The 15,024-nt window shown below is 46.8% G+C and overlaps 1 protein-coding gene across 1 annotated transcript in view; it reads right to left on the bottom strand.

Annotated features, from left to right (window-relative positions):
* DAT (Sodium-dependent dopamine transporter) overlaps nucleotides 1-15,024 on the bottom strand; it is a 66,359-nt gene that overhangs the window by 5,217 nt on the left and 46,118 nt on the right. Inside the window, exons 9-12 of the mRNA XM_089575006.1 lie at nucleotides 13,798-13,926; nucleotides 12,546-12,645; nucleotides 8,993-9,093; nucleotides 10-177 (exon numbers count right to left, since the gene is read on the bottom strand). Coding sequence (XP_089431132.1) covers nucleotides 10-177; nucleotides 8,993-9,093; nucleotides 12,546-12,645; nucleotides 13,798-13,926 — 498 coding nt within the window. The remainder of the gene's footprint in view (nucleotides 1-9; nucleotides 178-8,992; nucleotides 9,094-12,545; nucleotides 12,646-13,797; nucleotides 13,927-15,024) is intronic.

Below are 15,024 nucleotides of genomic sequence, written 5' to 3'. Positions count from 1 at the left end.
AGTCATCACCTGGGCCAGGGTGCCGGGCGTCCGGGCCAGGTTCCACACGGCGAAGGCGGGTATGCAGAGCACCGAGGAGGCGGCCACGCAGATGCCCACCGCGTCGGCGCTCCACGGGTACTTGTACTCGTTGTACGACAGCCGCTCGTAGTTGACCAGGCCGCTGGCGATGATCACCTGCACGGAGCCCGCCTGAGCTTGCACACATCCCGCAATGTCTACGCCTACTCTGCGACATCCTTACTCCGTTGCTTCGTCGCGCTTTCGGGCATCGTTTGATTTTTGTCACTCGAAATAGTTCGACTACAACCGACCGCTAGCCGCCCTCGCGGCAGCAGTCAACGCTTCCATCCCGTCGCACTGGTATAGGCGTACAGCCTTCGTCAGAAATGAACAGGGCGCAAGGTTTACTGCTGGGTTGGGATATCGGGTTCGATTTGGCTTTCCAGCAGTATACACTTTATGAGAACGAGATAGACTAGCTTCTTCCTCTCCCAAGTGGTTATAAAGGAGCCCTGTAGATGCTGCAAGAGCCCCAGCTATAGGCCACCTTATACAGCGAACCCAGAGGTTTCTTTTGACGAACAGCGTATCTGTCTGATTTCTTCTTGTTCTAGTAATATCTTGAACCACAGGCAGCAGGAGGGACACTAACGACGTCGTGGTTCTTTGTGAACTGCGCAAGTTTGCAGCGCTTGTGCTGGGTTACCCGAGGTATGTGTAAATATAGTTGAATTTCAAATGGACCTTGACTTAGCCCGCGCGCCAGCTTTCCACATTATCAATTGAACAAAATGGTCTTGAACTAGTGCCTGCAGACCGGTCTCAGATGGCGCCATTTGCATTCAAGTCAACCTAGTGATAGTCCTAGTAATAAATGGCCCTATTTACAACGGAAAACCATCCGGCACCAGTTCCAACGGGAAACCATGTGGGACGCGACAACAACGCTGGAAGAAAACACGGAATATTGAAGCTACCGACTGGCAATGGCAGAGAAGCAAACGCAACGTTATGCGAAATCTTCCGCAACCGGCATATATTATTGCGGACGGATAGAATTTATGTGTTTCTAGAAAGACAAACGTGCTGAGAATCACTAAAACACCGCATCCGCGCGACGAGAATACGGAAAGCATAATTTTTTTAAAAATAAGAGACGTACCTAGCGCTTATATCTAATCAAACATAAATGGCCCATATTTTTTACACATTCTAAAACTAAAATTATTTCTTTAATGATTTCACAAGTGGCTGTTTCGCCCCCACCCCCTTCCACTGCACGAACACACGTTCACCATCTCATGATAGTCGCGCTTCATTCTCCACGGCTTCCGAGCCTCGACTGTATTTATTTGGTTATTTATTTATTTATTTATTTATTCATCCAGGTTTCTATAGCGCCCTCCTGAGCATTATTGTCGGGGAAATGCATGAAACACGATAGAATGCAGGCATTAGGTGTTCTATACAAAATACATACATTATGCAAATGAAACATATAAACTGATAATACTGATGGACAGTACACAATATACAAAGTAGATACATAATAAAACGGAAATAATGCAACAATTCAGTTATATGTCAAGATCTAAAATGTCGTCATGTAATAATGTGAAAAAAGACGTAAAAGGCGCAGTGATCGATTGAGTTCTGCAAGCAGCTGCAGACGTGTACCGTGCGGGGTAAAAATGCACCTATTCCAACTGACTTCGGGTTATCTCTGCCGGGTACAAACTTCACACGACTTCCACTGTGTTGACACGGCCACGGTGGCTGCCAGTAGTTAATACCAGGAAGAGCGGGGCTCCGCGCGTCCCACGTCGAGGGCGAACCAGTGCACTCAGACAAAAGCTTCCCTATACGTCATATTCCGTGAATATCGCATATCTAAGACATGGCAGTTTGGTTGCACAATTACCTGCATATGCGAGCCTAGAGTTTTATCGATATCAGCGCATGGAGCAACTGAGGTGAAGACGGGTGGGAACTACCCTGCGGCTTCGGCGGCAGGGTTGACGAAGAACCTGCAACTCTCACTTTTCGCGAGGAGCTGTCATGGCGTAGAATTGCGTAGATTTCCTTTGATCTTTAAAAGAGATGTGCTGCTCTACGAAATCAGCTGCCCGCACCTACACGGGCAACACTGTGCAGCATCGCAAGATAACTGATGCGTACAAATTGTGTACGCTTCATAACAGATCTGTTGTCACCGCCCTGGATCCGGCTCCTGATAGCGTCCAATGCTTTCCACGAGTAAACAAAAAAAAGCTATTCTTTTCTATTATAACACACGTGCCACCGGCGTGTACAGAAAAAGCTTCGCACACGCTTAAGCTTCAGAATGAGATAGCGTTATCGGGTCCCGTTCGCATTGCCTGTGCAATTACCTAATTAGCATACTCATAATTACTCATGTACACATCAGTACATTTCTCTAAGACACTCCACTAAGTCAAAGACCCTAACGCATTCACTAGATCCACTTTATTCAGCGATGTAAGTGCAAGTTAAAGATCCCCAGGTCGTCTAAATCATTCCGGAAGTCTCCACTAAGGCACATCATTCTTCTTTCTCTATCTTACCATCCCCCACGGCGCGGTCGAAGTGTCCACTGAAAAGCGAGTTACTGCACCGTTTCCTTTCCTCAACAACCAATTGCAGTTAAACGCTGTCCGTGCTCTCGGCTAACTGTTTATCCGTCGCGTCTTTGATTAGCCGTACTATGACCCGCGATGAGCCAATAAATGATTTTGCATTTTATCAACCTCGGCACTGCTTGGTTTTTCCACGCCATAATAATGATGCCTTCGGCTAAAATTAAATTTGGAGATGACACTAGTGTCTAACAGAGCTGCTCTAAAAGGCAAAATCCTTGGAAGAGGGCCCAGAGTGGAGAAATGCTTCTCAGGTTCTATCACAGTGCCTGGCTCCCTGCCGCGCATGGAGATACTTGGGTGATAACTGGGTCCCAGAAGTACTTGAAGTTCCAGCCACTTTGGCCTTGGAACATTATTTGCACGGGGGTAATATATTTACCCAGCGCTGTCGCAAGCCTTTTGTCCGCTAAACGACTCGCTATTCTAAACTCCCCTTTTGGCCATGGTCCATGTCCCATTTGCCAGAATCCTATGGTGTTAATCTACACACCAGTTGGGTTTAATGTCAGCGCAATCAACCGATGAGGCAGATCTGCATGTGCACCCTGCGTCCTAATTTGCGACCTCCATATCGCCGGCGGCGGTGGTGGTGTGACACTTTTTATTAACAGCCTTTATGTTAGGCGTTCAATAGGTCCTGGGCCAAGGTGACGAGGGGCGCGTTGCAGGTTCAGGTCCCAGGAGGCAAGCCAGATGGGCCACGGTGGGGGTGGCGGGAAAGGATAGGCGGGGGACTGGAAGGCTACGTGGCACTGTGTAAGGCAGTGTTCTATGTCTGCATATATGTGTGGACAGTTTGGGCACTGAGGTGTGGAAGTGTGCCGGTACAGATAAAGTTTGGCTGGTGTACGTAGGAGATTGAACTGTATTCGGCGAAGAATGCGAGCTTCACGGATCGATAAGGATGGGTGCGGTGGCGGTAAATCAGCTAGGTCTAATTTTTGCTGCGTGTAGTATTCGTAAACAGTGTGTCTGTAAGCCCTGACCGCCTGCTCCGTCGGTGGGCTCGTCCATGGGATCCCCGGCGCCCGGTGTACAGTTTCGCAGGCAAGCTGGTGAGCCAGCTCATTGCCGGGGATGCCCATGTGACCAGGGATCCACCGAAGGGTCACCGGTCGTGGGCTTAATGCTAAGAGGGCGGCATCTAAGGCCGATCGGGTAGGGAAAGGGAGGGCTCTTTCATGGAAGGCATGCAGAACTGCCTGCGAGTCTGTATAGACAACGTATTGTGGGGGGGGGGGGGGGGGGGGGGGGGGAGGGGGGGGGGGTGGCAAAGTATGTGATGGCATCGGCGATCCCGATGCCATCACATACTTTGCCGCCCTATATCGCCGTTATGCTATGTTTTCGTTGCTGGTTCATTGCTGCCGACACGCGGTCTTATCACCTCCTGTTCGCCATGTGAGCCGAGTTATCTTGCGTGTTTGCTCCCAGACGCGTTTACAGCTTCGACCCATCAACGATCCGTCGAAGAGGGAGGGGCCAAAGACCATTTTCCCAGGGTTTTAACCAATAAAAAGCTTAGTATCAGGCTGAAGAAAAGTATTGCCTACAGGAGAACCGATGGGTATCCGGCGGCAGTGAGGATCGAACCCGGCACCTCTCGCATGCTAGCCGGATGCTCAAACCACTAGGTCACCGCTACAGTTCCCAAAATTATCGCAGTCAGGCGCAGACGATTCACGATGCTCTTTACTGTGCGCAGCGTTGTGAGAAAGCTCTGTAGAAAGTTCTGGATCATGTTTAAATACAGCACTGCCGACACTGTTCACCCGATCCTGACAAGTGCCAACAACGGCGCGTGGCTATCGCCTTCGCCGAGCTTTGTTTCGCGCAAGCACAACTCTTTATTTAACAAACAGTTCGCGTTTCAATGGGACTATCTGCATGCTTGCCTGACTGCCGTGACCTGCAACGCGACAGCATGTATTCGTCCCCTACACCCTTTCCGTTCCTTCCCTTTTAGTCAAAGCACACCAGAGGCATTATTAGGTTCGCGGTGTCCCTTAACTAATCATCGTTAGCCGAGCTAAGCCCACTGCAGGACTAAGGCATCTCCCATCGACCTCCAACTAATCCATCCTGTTCTGTGCCAGCTATGACCCCCTATGTCTCCAAAATTCCTAATCTCATCCAAGGGAAGGCAACCCTTGGAATAAGCTCAGTTACCCCCCAACAGAATCCTCTAAACTTTACACAGAGGGCCAGATTATAGATCTGTCAATGCGACGGGGGTCGATAATAAATAAATAGTTAATAATAATAATTACAGTAATACTGAATAATGACAGCCCTAATGGTGAATGGCCATTTTTGCATTACTTTGACACTTTCATTCAACTTGTCATGGAAATATGCAGCAACTGTGGCACAGAACGCTCCGCAGGATTATGCACAACTACATAGAAACTCAAGTATACAAATTCCTTGGAATAAAAACACAAGCTCACTTGCGCACAAACTAAGATTTCAAATTTCCTCATCATCTGATATGATGAGCGTTGGCGAACACCAGGCCGTTCATCATTCCCAGTTCCTCAGGCTGACAGCATGTCTGCGAACGATGTCTGACCCGTAACCAGGAATTTCTTAGGATTCCATGCTGCATGCTGTCTGCAGCAAGCTGCATTCTGTCTCGTTTTCAACCATGCTCAGAGAACTTAGCATTGATCGTTGGGAACCCACGGCGCTCGAATACGTTCGCAGGTGCGATCTCTGCGAATACTGCACGGCACGCGAACATTTGCTCTACATAGTAGTTCGATATAATAGAACCTGAATGTAATGACAGTTTTTAGCAGTTCGTAATGCGCGTTCCTGTTTATGGTAAACCACGCAGATCATGATAGGGTCGTTCCGCGCCAAGTGACCGTTTTTAGCAGTTCGTAATGCGCGTTCCTGATTATGGTAAACCACGCAGATCATGATAGGGTCATTCCGCGCGAAGTGACGAGGACTTTGCCCTCGACCATCTTTGATTTCTTTACAAAAAAATCATTGTGCATATGTTACTGAACTGTAAAACGCTCTCCCTGCTAGTTTACGGCGAAAAATATTTTTTCGTGCCGTGATCGCCATCTTGGTAGTCATAGTCTAATAATGATAGTCTAGCAAAAAAATTTGTAAAAATTTAACTTTTGACGCAAGACCAATTGGTTTTTCATGCAAATGAAACACTTTTTTGCTTTATATAGAATGACTTGGAATGAATTTCTTTCATTTTTCCCCAAATACGAAAGGCCAAAAAAAGTACAAAAGCACGGTGCTTTAATTTTTTTTATTTTTATATTCAAACACTGTTTTCTCACATTCTAAAGAACTCAAGGAAGACAACAAAATATACAAAAGAATCCCAAATAAATTAAACCACGTCAGAAAAAAATTGTTAACTTGAAAAAATTGCTTTCTGGGGCATATTGCGCCGTCAGTTGCATAGTAAGGTGGTCTAAATAAAAATATGAAGCGCATTACATTGCACTGTGCTATTTAATGACATTTATTTAAGGAAGTTTAATAGGAACACTTTGTTTTCAGCGAATAATTAATTTTGTAACTAAGCGGCCGCGCCCTACTCCGGCGTTACTACGCGCTCGCTCTTCACTGCAGTGTACGCAGTGGCCGGAGCTATAAGGGGACACACATAAGCAGCTTCCCTGTTCCTAAGTGGATGATGCCCCAAATGCTTGTGTGCTGAAAGGCCTGTTGGCGTGCTCATCCATGTTTCGACACTTGACCTCTCGGGTCGCCGAGTAGGACGTGATTCCAGCCTGCACAGTTTAGAGTTCCGAAGGCTCGGTGTGACGAAACTCACGTGTTCCTTTCAAAGCTAAAGCTCTTTCAAACCGATCAGTCAGTTGAATAACTTTTTCTTCAGTAATTTCTTTTGGCGCACCCAGAGGGCTACGAAAACCTTGATACTTTTCTCTACTCACTCTGCTCACTATGACTTTTGTATGGAAATAGAGGTTTAAAACGACCAGCTGGCTCCCCTGGACGTGTTTCTTCCACTGTCACTGCCAAGCTAACGAAAAAGCCAACACGATGCCTCGGAACGGTTTTCCACTTTGCATGCATGGTCTCTGACCGCAAAGTGCGCTTTCTTCTCAGAAGGGCAGGTTTGGATGTTGACACTACGAGCTCTACACTGTTTACGTGGAGGAATGCTGGTCACGGTGGAGGTCCTCGGACTGAAAGCGGAACCTGAGCTCGACGAAGCTTGCGGCAGGCGAGGGCTGAGAAGCGAAGCTGCATGCGGCGATCTTCGGTCGTCCTCTGCAGATGTGGAGTGTCATGATGTCACTGCTCCGCGGCGGCTTCGTTTTTATTTTAAGGCGAAAGCCTTTAACGCCTCATACTGTCGTTAGCAGCCGTGTCGGCAGCCGTGTCGGCGTTTCGGCGCAACTACTTAAAAAAAAAACTGTGTCGAGGCTGAGAATCGAACCAAGGCTTTTGGCATTTGAAGTCATTAACTACTCATTTGGCTTTTGAACTAGTCATTAACCACTCATGACTAGTTAGTCATGATTCCTTAATGACCAACTAGTTATGACCAACCAGTCATGACTGGTTAGTCATTAGTTAGTAATTAATCACTCATGACTAGTTAGGCATGACTACTTAATGACTAGTTAGTTCTCTAACCAGTCATGCCTAGTTATGACTGGTTAATGAATGGTTAGTCATGAGTAGTCATGACCGGTTTGTCGTGGAGGTTTAGTCATGACTAGCTAGTCATTAACCAGACATGACTAGTTCGTCATTAACCAATTATGGCTAGTTAATGACTAGTTAGTCATTAACCAGTCATGCCTAGTTATGACTGGTTATTGAATGGTTAGTCATGAGTAGTCATGACTGGTTTGTCGTGGAGGGTTAGTTATGACTAGCTAGTCATTAACCAGACATGACTAGTTCGTCATTAACCAATTATGGCTAGTTAGTCATCAACTAATTGGTAATGACTAGTCATTAATGGTAATGACTAGTCATTAACCAGTCATCAATTAACCAATCATGACTAGTTAGTCATGGGCCAGTCATGACTAATTAGTCATGGCTAGCCAATCCAAGTCGCCCCATAGCCGCCCCGTGTGTGCCAACGGCCGTGCGGCCAAAGTTGCGTGGAAATGCTTTCGCCTCGCGCACTTCAGGTCGTCAAAGTGCCTCCTCAATTTTTTCATAATCGTGCCAAGAGTGGAGCGCAGGTTCTCTGCGTGACCCCGGCAGCTTCGTGCACTGCAGTGAAGAGCGAGTACTTTTCCCGCAGAGTAGAGGGCGGGTACTGAACTTAAAGAGACTATCCTCTCGCTTAAAAGAAAAAGTGTTCCGATTGAAGTCCCTGAAATACATGCCATTGAGTGGTACTGTGGAACGTACTACCTTTCATACTTTCACTTGAACTACCTCAATAAACAATTGACGGCTGAATATGCCGCAAAAAGCAATTTTCTCCAAGCTTAGAATTCTTACTCTGACATAAGGTTTACATTCCTTGCGCTCGGAAGCATTTTTACCGGTTTTTACGAGTTCTCCAGAATGCGAGAAATATTGTTCGAATTCTGTAAGAACATAAAAATTAATATAAAAATTAAAGTACCATGCTTTTATGCTCTTTTTTATGTTCCATATCTGGAGAAAAGTCAGAGAAATTCATTTCAATCACTGTATGCGAAAGCACACTGTCTTTTATTTATGTGAAAAATATTTCATAGGCGTGTGCGTAGAATTTAATTTTTTAGAATTTATTTTGTTAGACAAGGTTTTGCTGTCATTAGAGAAATTAAGGTGGCAGTCATGGCACGAAAAATTCTTTTCACCAAAAACGAACCGGGAGTGTGGTGTTTACATCAGTAACACCATGTGCCACGATTTTTTTTAACAAATCGAAGACGGTCGAGCGCAAAGTGTGGGTCATTTAACACAGAATGATTTAAAAGCAACTTAATCGGCAAAGAAAAATTTGAACCACATATTTCAAAATTAGTCACGCACCAGTTGCTCCTCGCTGAAAAACAAGCATTAACTTGTAATGTCTCATATAAGTTGCACATATATTTGCCGTCACCTAGAATCAAACGAAACACAGCACGCTGCAGGGTAGGGGAATATGAGGTCATGACGAGTACTCATCAGTTCCATTTCTTCTCCACTACATCGCGACCCCCGCGGCTGGGATTGAACCCACGACCTCGTGCTCGAAGTCTCGCGCCACAGCCACCGAGCCATATAGGAGGGTGTGGTACGGCTAAGGTAAAGGCGCGCCCACCATGACAGCATATTTCCGAGATCACAAGGCGTGTTGCCCACACGTGCCAACCAAGGGAGCTCACCAGAATGAAGAAGGGTGCCACGACGGCCCAGCAGAACTTCCACCACGACCCCACGGGGAAGCCCAGCATCTCCTGGATGTCCTCGGAGAACCTTCGGATGCCTGCGTGCAGTGACGGTCGCGCCAGATCGATGACGCGATGGCGAAAGCAGCGGGACAGTCTCCGTTCAAAGGCGATTCCCGAAATATGGGTGGGCGGTACACTTGCCTCTTTCGACTTCAGCTGCATATAGCTGAGAGTGCTGCTCGTTTAGGCGTCGCCATAAAAATTAAAAAAAAAAATCCGACTTCTGTTCAATGCTTCCGCCACCGCAACCACTCCTGTTGTTGCTGTCTCCAGTCGCAGCAACAACTCGGGCACAAAGCGCAGCACAATGTCGCGAGCGTCTCCAAAGATGTAATGCTCCCCTTGCGCAGGGGTTCCAAAAAGCGACCATTTAAGCAGGTGGCCCGGATAGAAATGCTTCACATTGTATGCCAGGTAAGGACCTTTTATGTGTAAGAGTCATGCCTCGTGAATGCAGGTTCCAGCAGGCAGTTCTTAACCTAAATGTTGTTGATTCACGACACAATGGTGATCCCCTCAAGACGGTTCCGGGCCGCGCCGTCCCACTCGACTGCACTGGCTGCTTTCCAAAATGGTAATGCCGCCCTTGGCGCTCTGTACTCTCGAGTGGCACTTCTTTGTACCAAACTGCAATGAGGGCTTTCCACTTCCGTTCACCGTTATCGCCTGGCACGTGCTTCTGTCTCCACTTGCACTCATGCATCTGTTACTGAAACCTTTGTGCTGAGTGTCTGTGTCTGAAACATTCACTCTCTACGGCGCACTGCGAGATAAGCGCGTGCTTAAAGCGATTTATCACTTGAAAAGAGAATGGAACGTGAAAGCTGAAATGTAATTCGGTGACAGTCACAGGTAATGCAAATGAGCGATGTCAGTGCACGTTAAAGATCCCCATGTGGTCGAAATTATTCCGGAGACCTCCACTACCGCACCCCTTTCTCTCTCTCTTCTTTCACTCCTACCTTCCTACCTTCCATTACGGCGCGGTTGAGGTGGCCGCCAAGATATGCGAGACAGATACTGCGCCATTTCCTTTCCTCAAAAACCAATTTACCAATTTATTTACTAATAGGAAACGGCTAAGCATCTTGAAACGTCCGATGAGGGAAGCGGATGAAAAAAAAAAAAAAACAACTAGATTCTATACTTTTGCTTGTAATTATTTGTGCATGTAGACAGACAAGATCCAGGCGCTTTGTTATAAACACGTATTAATGCTTCCGTTAATAGTAGTAGGCCATGTCGTCCAGGCTCACAAAATATGAAACGTGACTGCTACAGACTGACAGAGACCAAGGCGATTTACTACGAACAGATATCACTTGGTTGGTTGGTTTATTGGGGTTTAACGTCCCAAAGCGACTGAGGCTATGAGAGACGCCGTAGTGAAGGGCTCCGGAAATTTCGACCACCTGGGGTTCTTTAACGTGCACTGACATCGCACAGCACACGGGCTTCTAGAATTTTGCCTTTATCGAAATTCAGCCGCCGCGGCCGGGATCGAACCCGCGTCTTTCGGGTCAGCAGCCGAGCGCTGCTTGGGTTAACAGTAGTATAGGCCATTTCGTGGAGGATCACAAAATATAGAACGCAATTGCGGGTTAATGATGCTGGGGTTAAGGTGCAGGCTTGGTTTGATTTATTGCATACATTATGCCGGAAAAACGGAGAATGGTGGAAGATAAACTGAGAACAGCGCAGCGAGCTGTGGAAACAAAAAAGATACGTGCGACATTGAGAAACAGGAATAGAGCAGGGAACAAGCAGCAGTCAATGACATCCCAATCAAAGTCAAGAAGAAGAAATGGGCGTGGTCAGGGCACGAAATGCGAAGGCAAGATAACTGATGTTCACTGAAACAGACACTAAAATGGCAAATAGAAGTTGGCCTGTATGGATACGGTACAGCGTTCTAATCACAAAGAGACCTGTCTCATCGAAAACGGAGCGTTTGTAAGATAGTAAAGCTAGCTGTTTGTGATTATATAAGCGCTGTGGTCTATCAATAAGCTTATATTTGTCCTCTCAGTGATCCCTTCGACGGCAACACAGTGGATTGCAAGTGTAGAACAGGGCGGCAGAAAGTCAGGTGGGCGGATGAGATTGAGAAGTTTGCGGGGATTTGCCGCTGCTGGCACGGCATAGGGCTAAATGAAGCTTTATGGTGGGGCCTCTGTCCTGCAGTGGACGTAATTAGGCTGATCATGATGACAGTTTATTGGCTACTGCTAAGTCCCGTGACTGACTGTGCCAACAGGCCACTGTCCTCAAAAACCACCTTGGACGCTCAAAGCATCATGGGCCGGTGAGCTACTCGGTGCGCGACAGTCGTATTTTTCCGAGAACATGGAGTGTTACTACTAAGTCATTTCATTCCGAAAACGCTGTTCGTGTGTGCGCAGACGACTTTGGCGCGAACGCAGTGTGCAAAAGCCATAGTAGCAAAAACGCAACAACACACGACGTCAATGAAAGCTTTTCCTTCTCCAATATGCCACTAAAAAACCTCTCAAAGTGTTTAATCAACAACATTTTTTTGAAAACATATTTACTTTTTAGAAGTGCACCTGTTAAGCACGAAGTATTAGTTTTTGTAGTTTTGAATACTTGGCCAATAGGGGAGCTAGCCATTTCTTATTTTGAACAAGCTTTGCATTTACATGCTTTTCTGCTCATTTGTTGCAATCATTAGACAGGATATTGTATGTTAGGACATTCTTGATTACCGAACAGCGTTTACTTTTGCATTATTTTTTGGCCAAAAGTTGTAGTTCTGCAGTCGGTAGCTCACCGGCCCATGATGCTTTGAGCGCCCATGGTGGCTGAAGTGGTCTTGAGGGGGCTCCATGCAAACTCCCATAGAAGGGGCGCCAGCTTTCCCTCTTATTATTTGCTGTGTTGTTTAGCTCAGTGTGCTACTTGTGTTTGCTTCGTTGATTGAATATGTGCCCTCTTCAGTGTCTCTCTGTTCTTACGTTTTTTTCTCTGTACAGCTAGGAGTTTCATGACATTTTTATATTACTTCCTCTGTTCTATGCTTTGTGTTTTTACCATTTATTGTTATAATATCATTTATAGTTACTAATGGCTTAAAACTAGTTGTCACATGCTGTGCGCTTTGCCTTGTATTGCTTTCCTGGACTTCGTCAAGCCGCTTAGCAGCTTTTATCCAGTAAACCATCCAGAAATGTCTGGTGAATAAAGTGAATTGAAACTGAAATTGAAATTGAAAGGTAATAGCAAGAAACTCTAGGGATAGCGGCATCGCTGCCGATCCGCGAACGCAGCAGTGAATGCATCCCACCACCATCCGAGCACATTCAAGCATCTGTCGGGCTTTGATGCATTGCTTTCGTGCATTGGAACAGAGTAGAGTGTCGGGGAGTAGCTGCTACGAACAACTAACGGCTGGAGCAGCGGTCCGACCGAGGTGCCGACCCTCACGCACGTCAATGGGGCAAACGCGAGGGAGCAAAAGCCGGCTCACCGTAGATCCAGGAGACGGCCACGGCCTCGAAGAAGACGGCGATGAGGATGGAGTAGCTGGCCGCGTAGCGGTCCAGCATGTTCACCACGTACACGCCGCCCTGGGAACGAATCAGCCAGTCAGTAGGAACCAGCCCGCATTGTTTTCTTGCAGTGCGTAGCGTAGGCTGTCGCAAGGTAGCCATGTGGGCTAGTTGGTGTATATCAGACATAACTTCACCAGCGAAAGTACGAGACACCAGGAGAAGAACATAGGCAACACTGGACTAACAACTGAAAAATCGACAAACGGCCAACCTAGGTCACCAGAAGACGCATGCCTATCAGACACACTAGAAAACTAACAAATACATGTGTGGCAAATCACCAAGGTGTGGATACACGCTCCATAACTCGCCAACAACAAAAGACAAGATATTTTGCCTATCAAACTTGCACGCGCACACTTCTGCTTAGGAAATTTAATTCCTTGTTAGTGAGATGCAATGATGGTGATGGTAGGCCTCAAGGATTTCTCTCTCCTCCCTGTTTTTTCCTTTCCCGATTATTGAAATGTTGTTAAAAGCCGGAACAAAGTTTCTACAACTCCTGCAATGACGTGGGATATTATTTTGATCATAGAATTTGTTCCGGGAATTGGTGCACGCGAACATAACAATTAACTGAAAAATTTGTCCGATCAAAGTAATCTCCCTCGTCATTGCAGGAGTTGTAAAACTGCGTTCCGGCTTTTAACAACATTTTAGTAATCGGAAAAGGAGAAAAACAGGGAGGAGAGGAAAATCCTTGTGGCCTACCATCACCATCATTGCATCTCACTAACAAGGAAGTAAATTTCCTAAGCAGAAGTGTGCGCGTGGAAGTTTGATAGGCAAAATATCTGTCTTTTGTTGTTTGTCAGTTATGGAGCGTGTATCCCCTCCTTGGTGATTCACCACATATGTATTTGTTTGTTTTTTAGTGTGACTGATACGCATGCGTCTTCTGGTGACCTAGGTTGGCCGTTTCTCGATTAAACTTCAGTTGTTGATCCGGCGTTGTCCTGTATTCTTTTTCTACTGGTGTCTCATACTTTCGCTGGTGAAGTTATGTCTTATATGTTGTCGATTCCCGGACTGTGTGTGCGTGATGAATGACCTTACAGTTTGAACTCTGCGAACGGGATCCCGCAGATTAGAGGCAGAGGCGCTCGAAAGGGTTCGAACGAAATGCCATGATATGGACCCTCGCATCCGTCCCGAGCGGCAGCTTACCTGTGTGCAGCTGGCAAGCCCAATAATGTAGTAGAGGGTGAAGAGCCCGGCCACGAACAGTTCCCTGTTTCTCTTCACGAAAGGGTACTCGTCACTGAAGCCCGTGATGATCGCCTCGGAGCCTCCGAACTGCGCCCGAGAAACACATCGCAGCAGAGTTACAAGCTTAGCCAGTACAAGGCGACCGAGTTCCTCACAGGAATAAAGACATCAGGATTTCTTGCGTTTCGATTCGAAAGTAAGGTCCGGCGAGTAGCTGCTGGTTGTAAAACGCAGCGCGGAATCTTCAGTGAGAGATATTCATATAAAAAGGCTGTTGTTACTTTTTTTCTTCTACACGATGCCGGACATTTTAAAGGTGCTGGCTATTAGCAGTCAGGCATCTCAGTTGTCTGCTACAACATGTTAAAATCTCCATTGAGTGCGTTCTTTTCGTTGCAATGAGCGCCGGATGTGTGCCAGCTTAAACCAAAAGCTACTCTAGGAATAAAAAAAATCCAAAAACAAATCATGGAACGTGCTTGGAAACCGTTACGGCTGATACCTAGGCAACTTTCTGGGGTGTGGTGACAAAATAAGCTTGAAATGTCTGCACATAAGACGGAACGATTCACGCATACAGCGCTGGACTAGAAACTGAAGTTTTTTTAAGAGTAAGCGCTGCATAAATGCGTGAGCTAGCAGTAATGCACGAACTCAGAAAAATATTGTAAACTATCTCGTTGTAGAGAGTAGCAATGAAATTCATTGCAGGAAAGGCGAAGCTTAATCTAGGACGGCTCCCTCCCGAAGACATTAACTGGCTTCCAGCATGCCGCGTCGTTACTCCACTGGTAGAGGGTTTGATAGCGGCGCTAAGCCCTCTTCATTTATTGACGTGCGGCGCCCGTTCGTTGGTTAGCCCGAAGCTGCAGTGCGCCCAAACACAACCTTCACTTCGACGCTGGCCGGCACACAGGCTTGCGAGCGATGCGGAGGGAATCGGCGCAACACGCGACAACACGCGCTGCCGCCGATAACCCTATATCTTCGCCGTTAACTCCTTAAACCTTCGAAAGACCGCTCGCTGTGCGCCGGTGCATTAGCATGCGCTAAGCTGCATACTGTTCAGATGGAAAGTTTCGCAATGCTCGCCTTATTTTCAGCATTGTCCTCGCTCTCAGGTTCGCCGTGCTACCCGGACCACCCGGACGACGTTCGGCTTAATTCGAGGAAAACGGTAGTTAA

The sequence above is a fragment of the Amblyomma mixtum genome, chromosome 2 (genome assembly GCF_055824585.1).
Source record: "Amblyomma mixtum isolate Tamu chromosome 2, ASM5582458v1, whole genome shotgun sequence".
Lineage (NCBI taxonomy): Eukaryota > Metazoa > Arthropoda > Arachnida > Ixodida > Ixodidae > Amblyomma > Amblyomma mixtum.
This window is presented reverse-complemented; position numbering and strand designations above follow the sequence as displayed.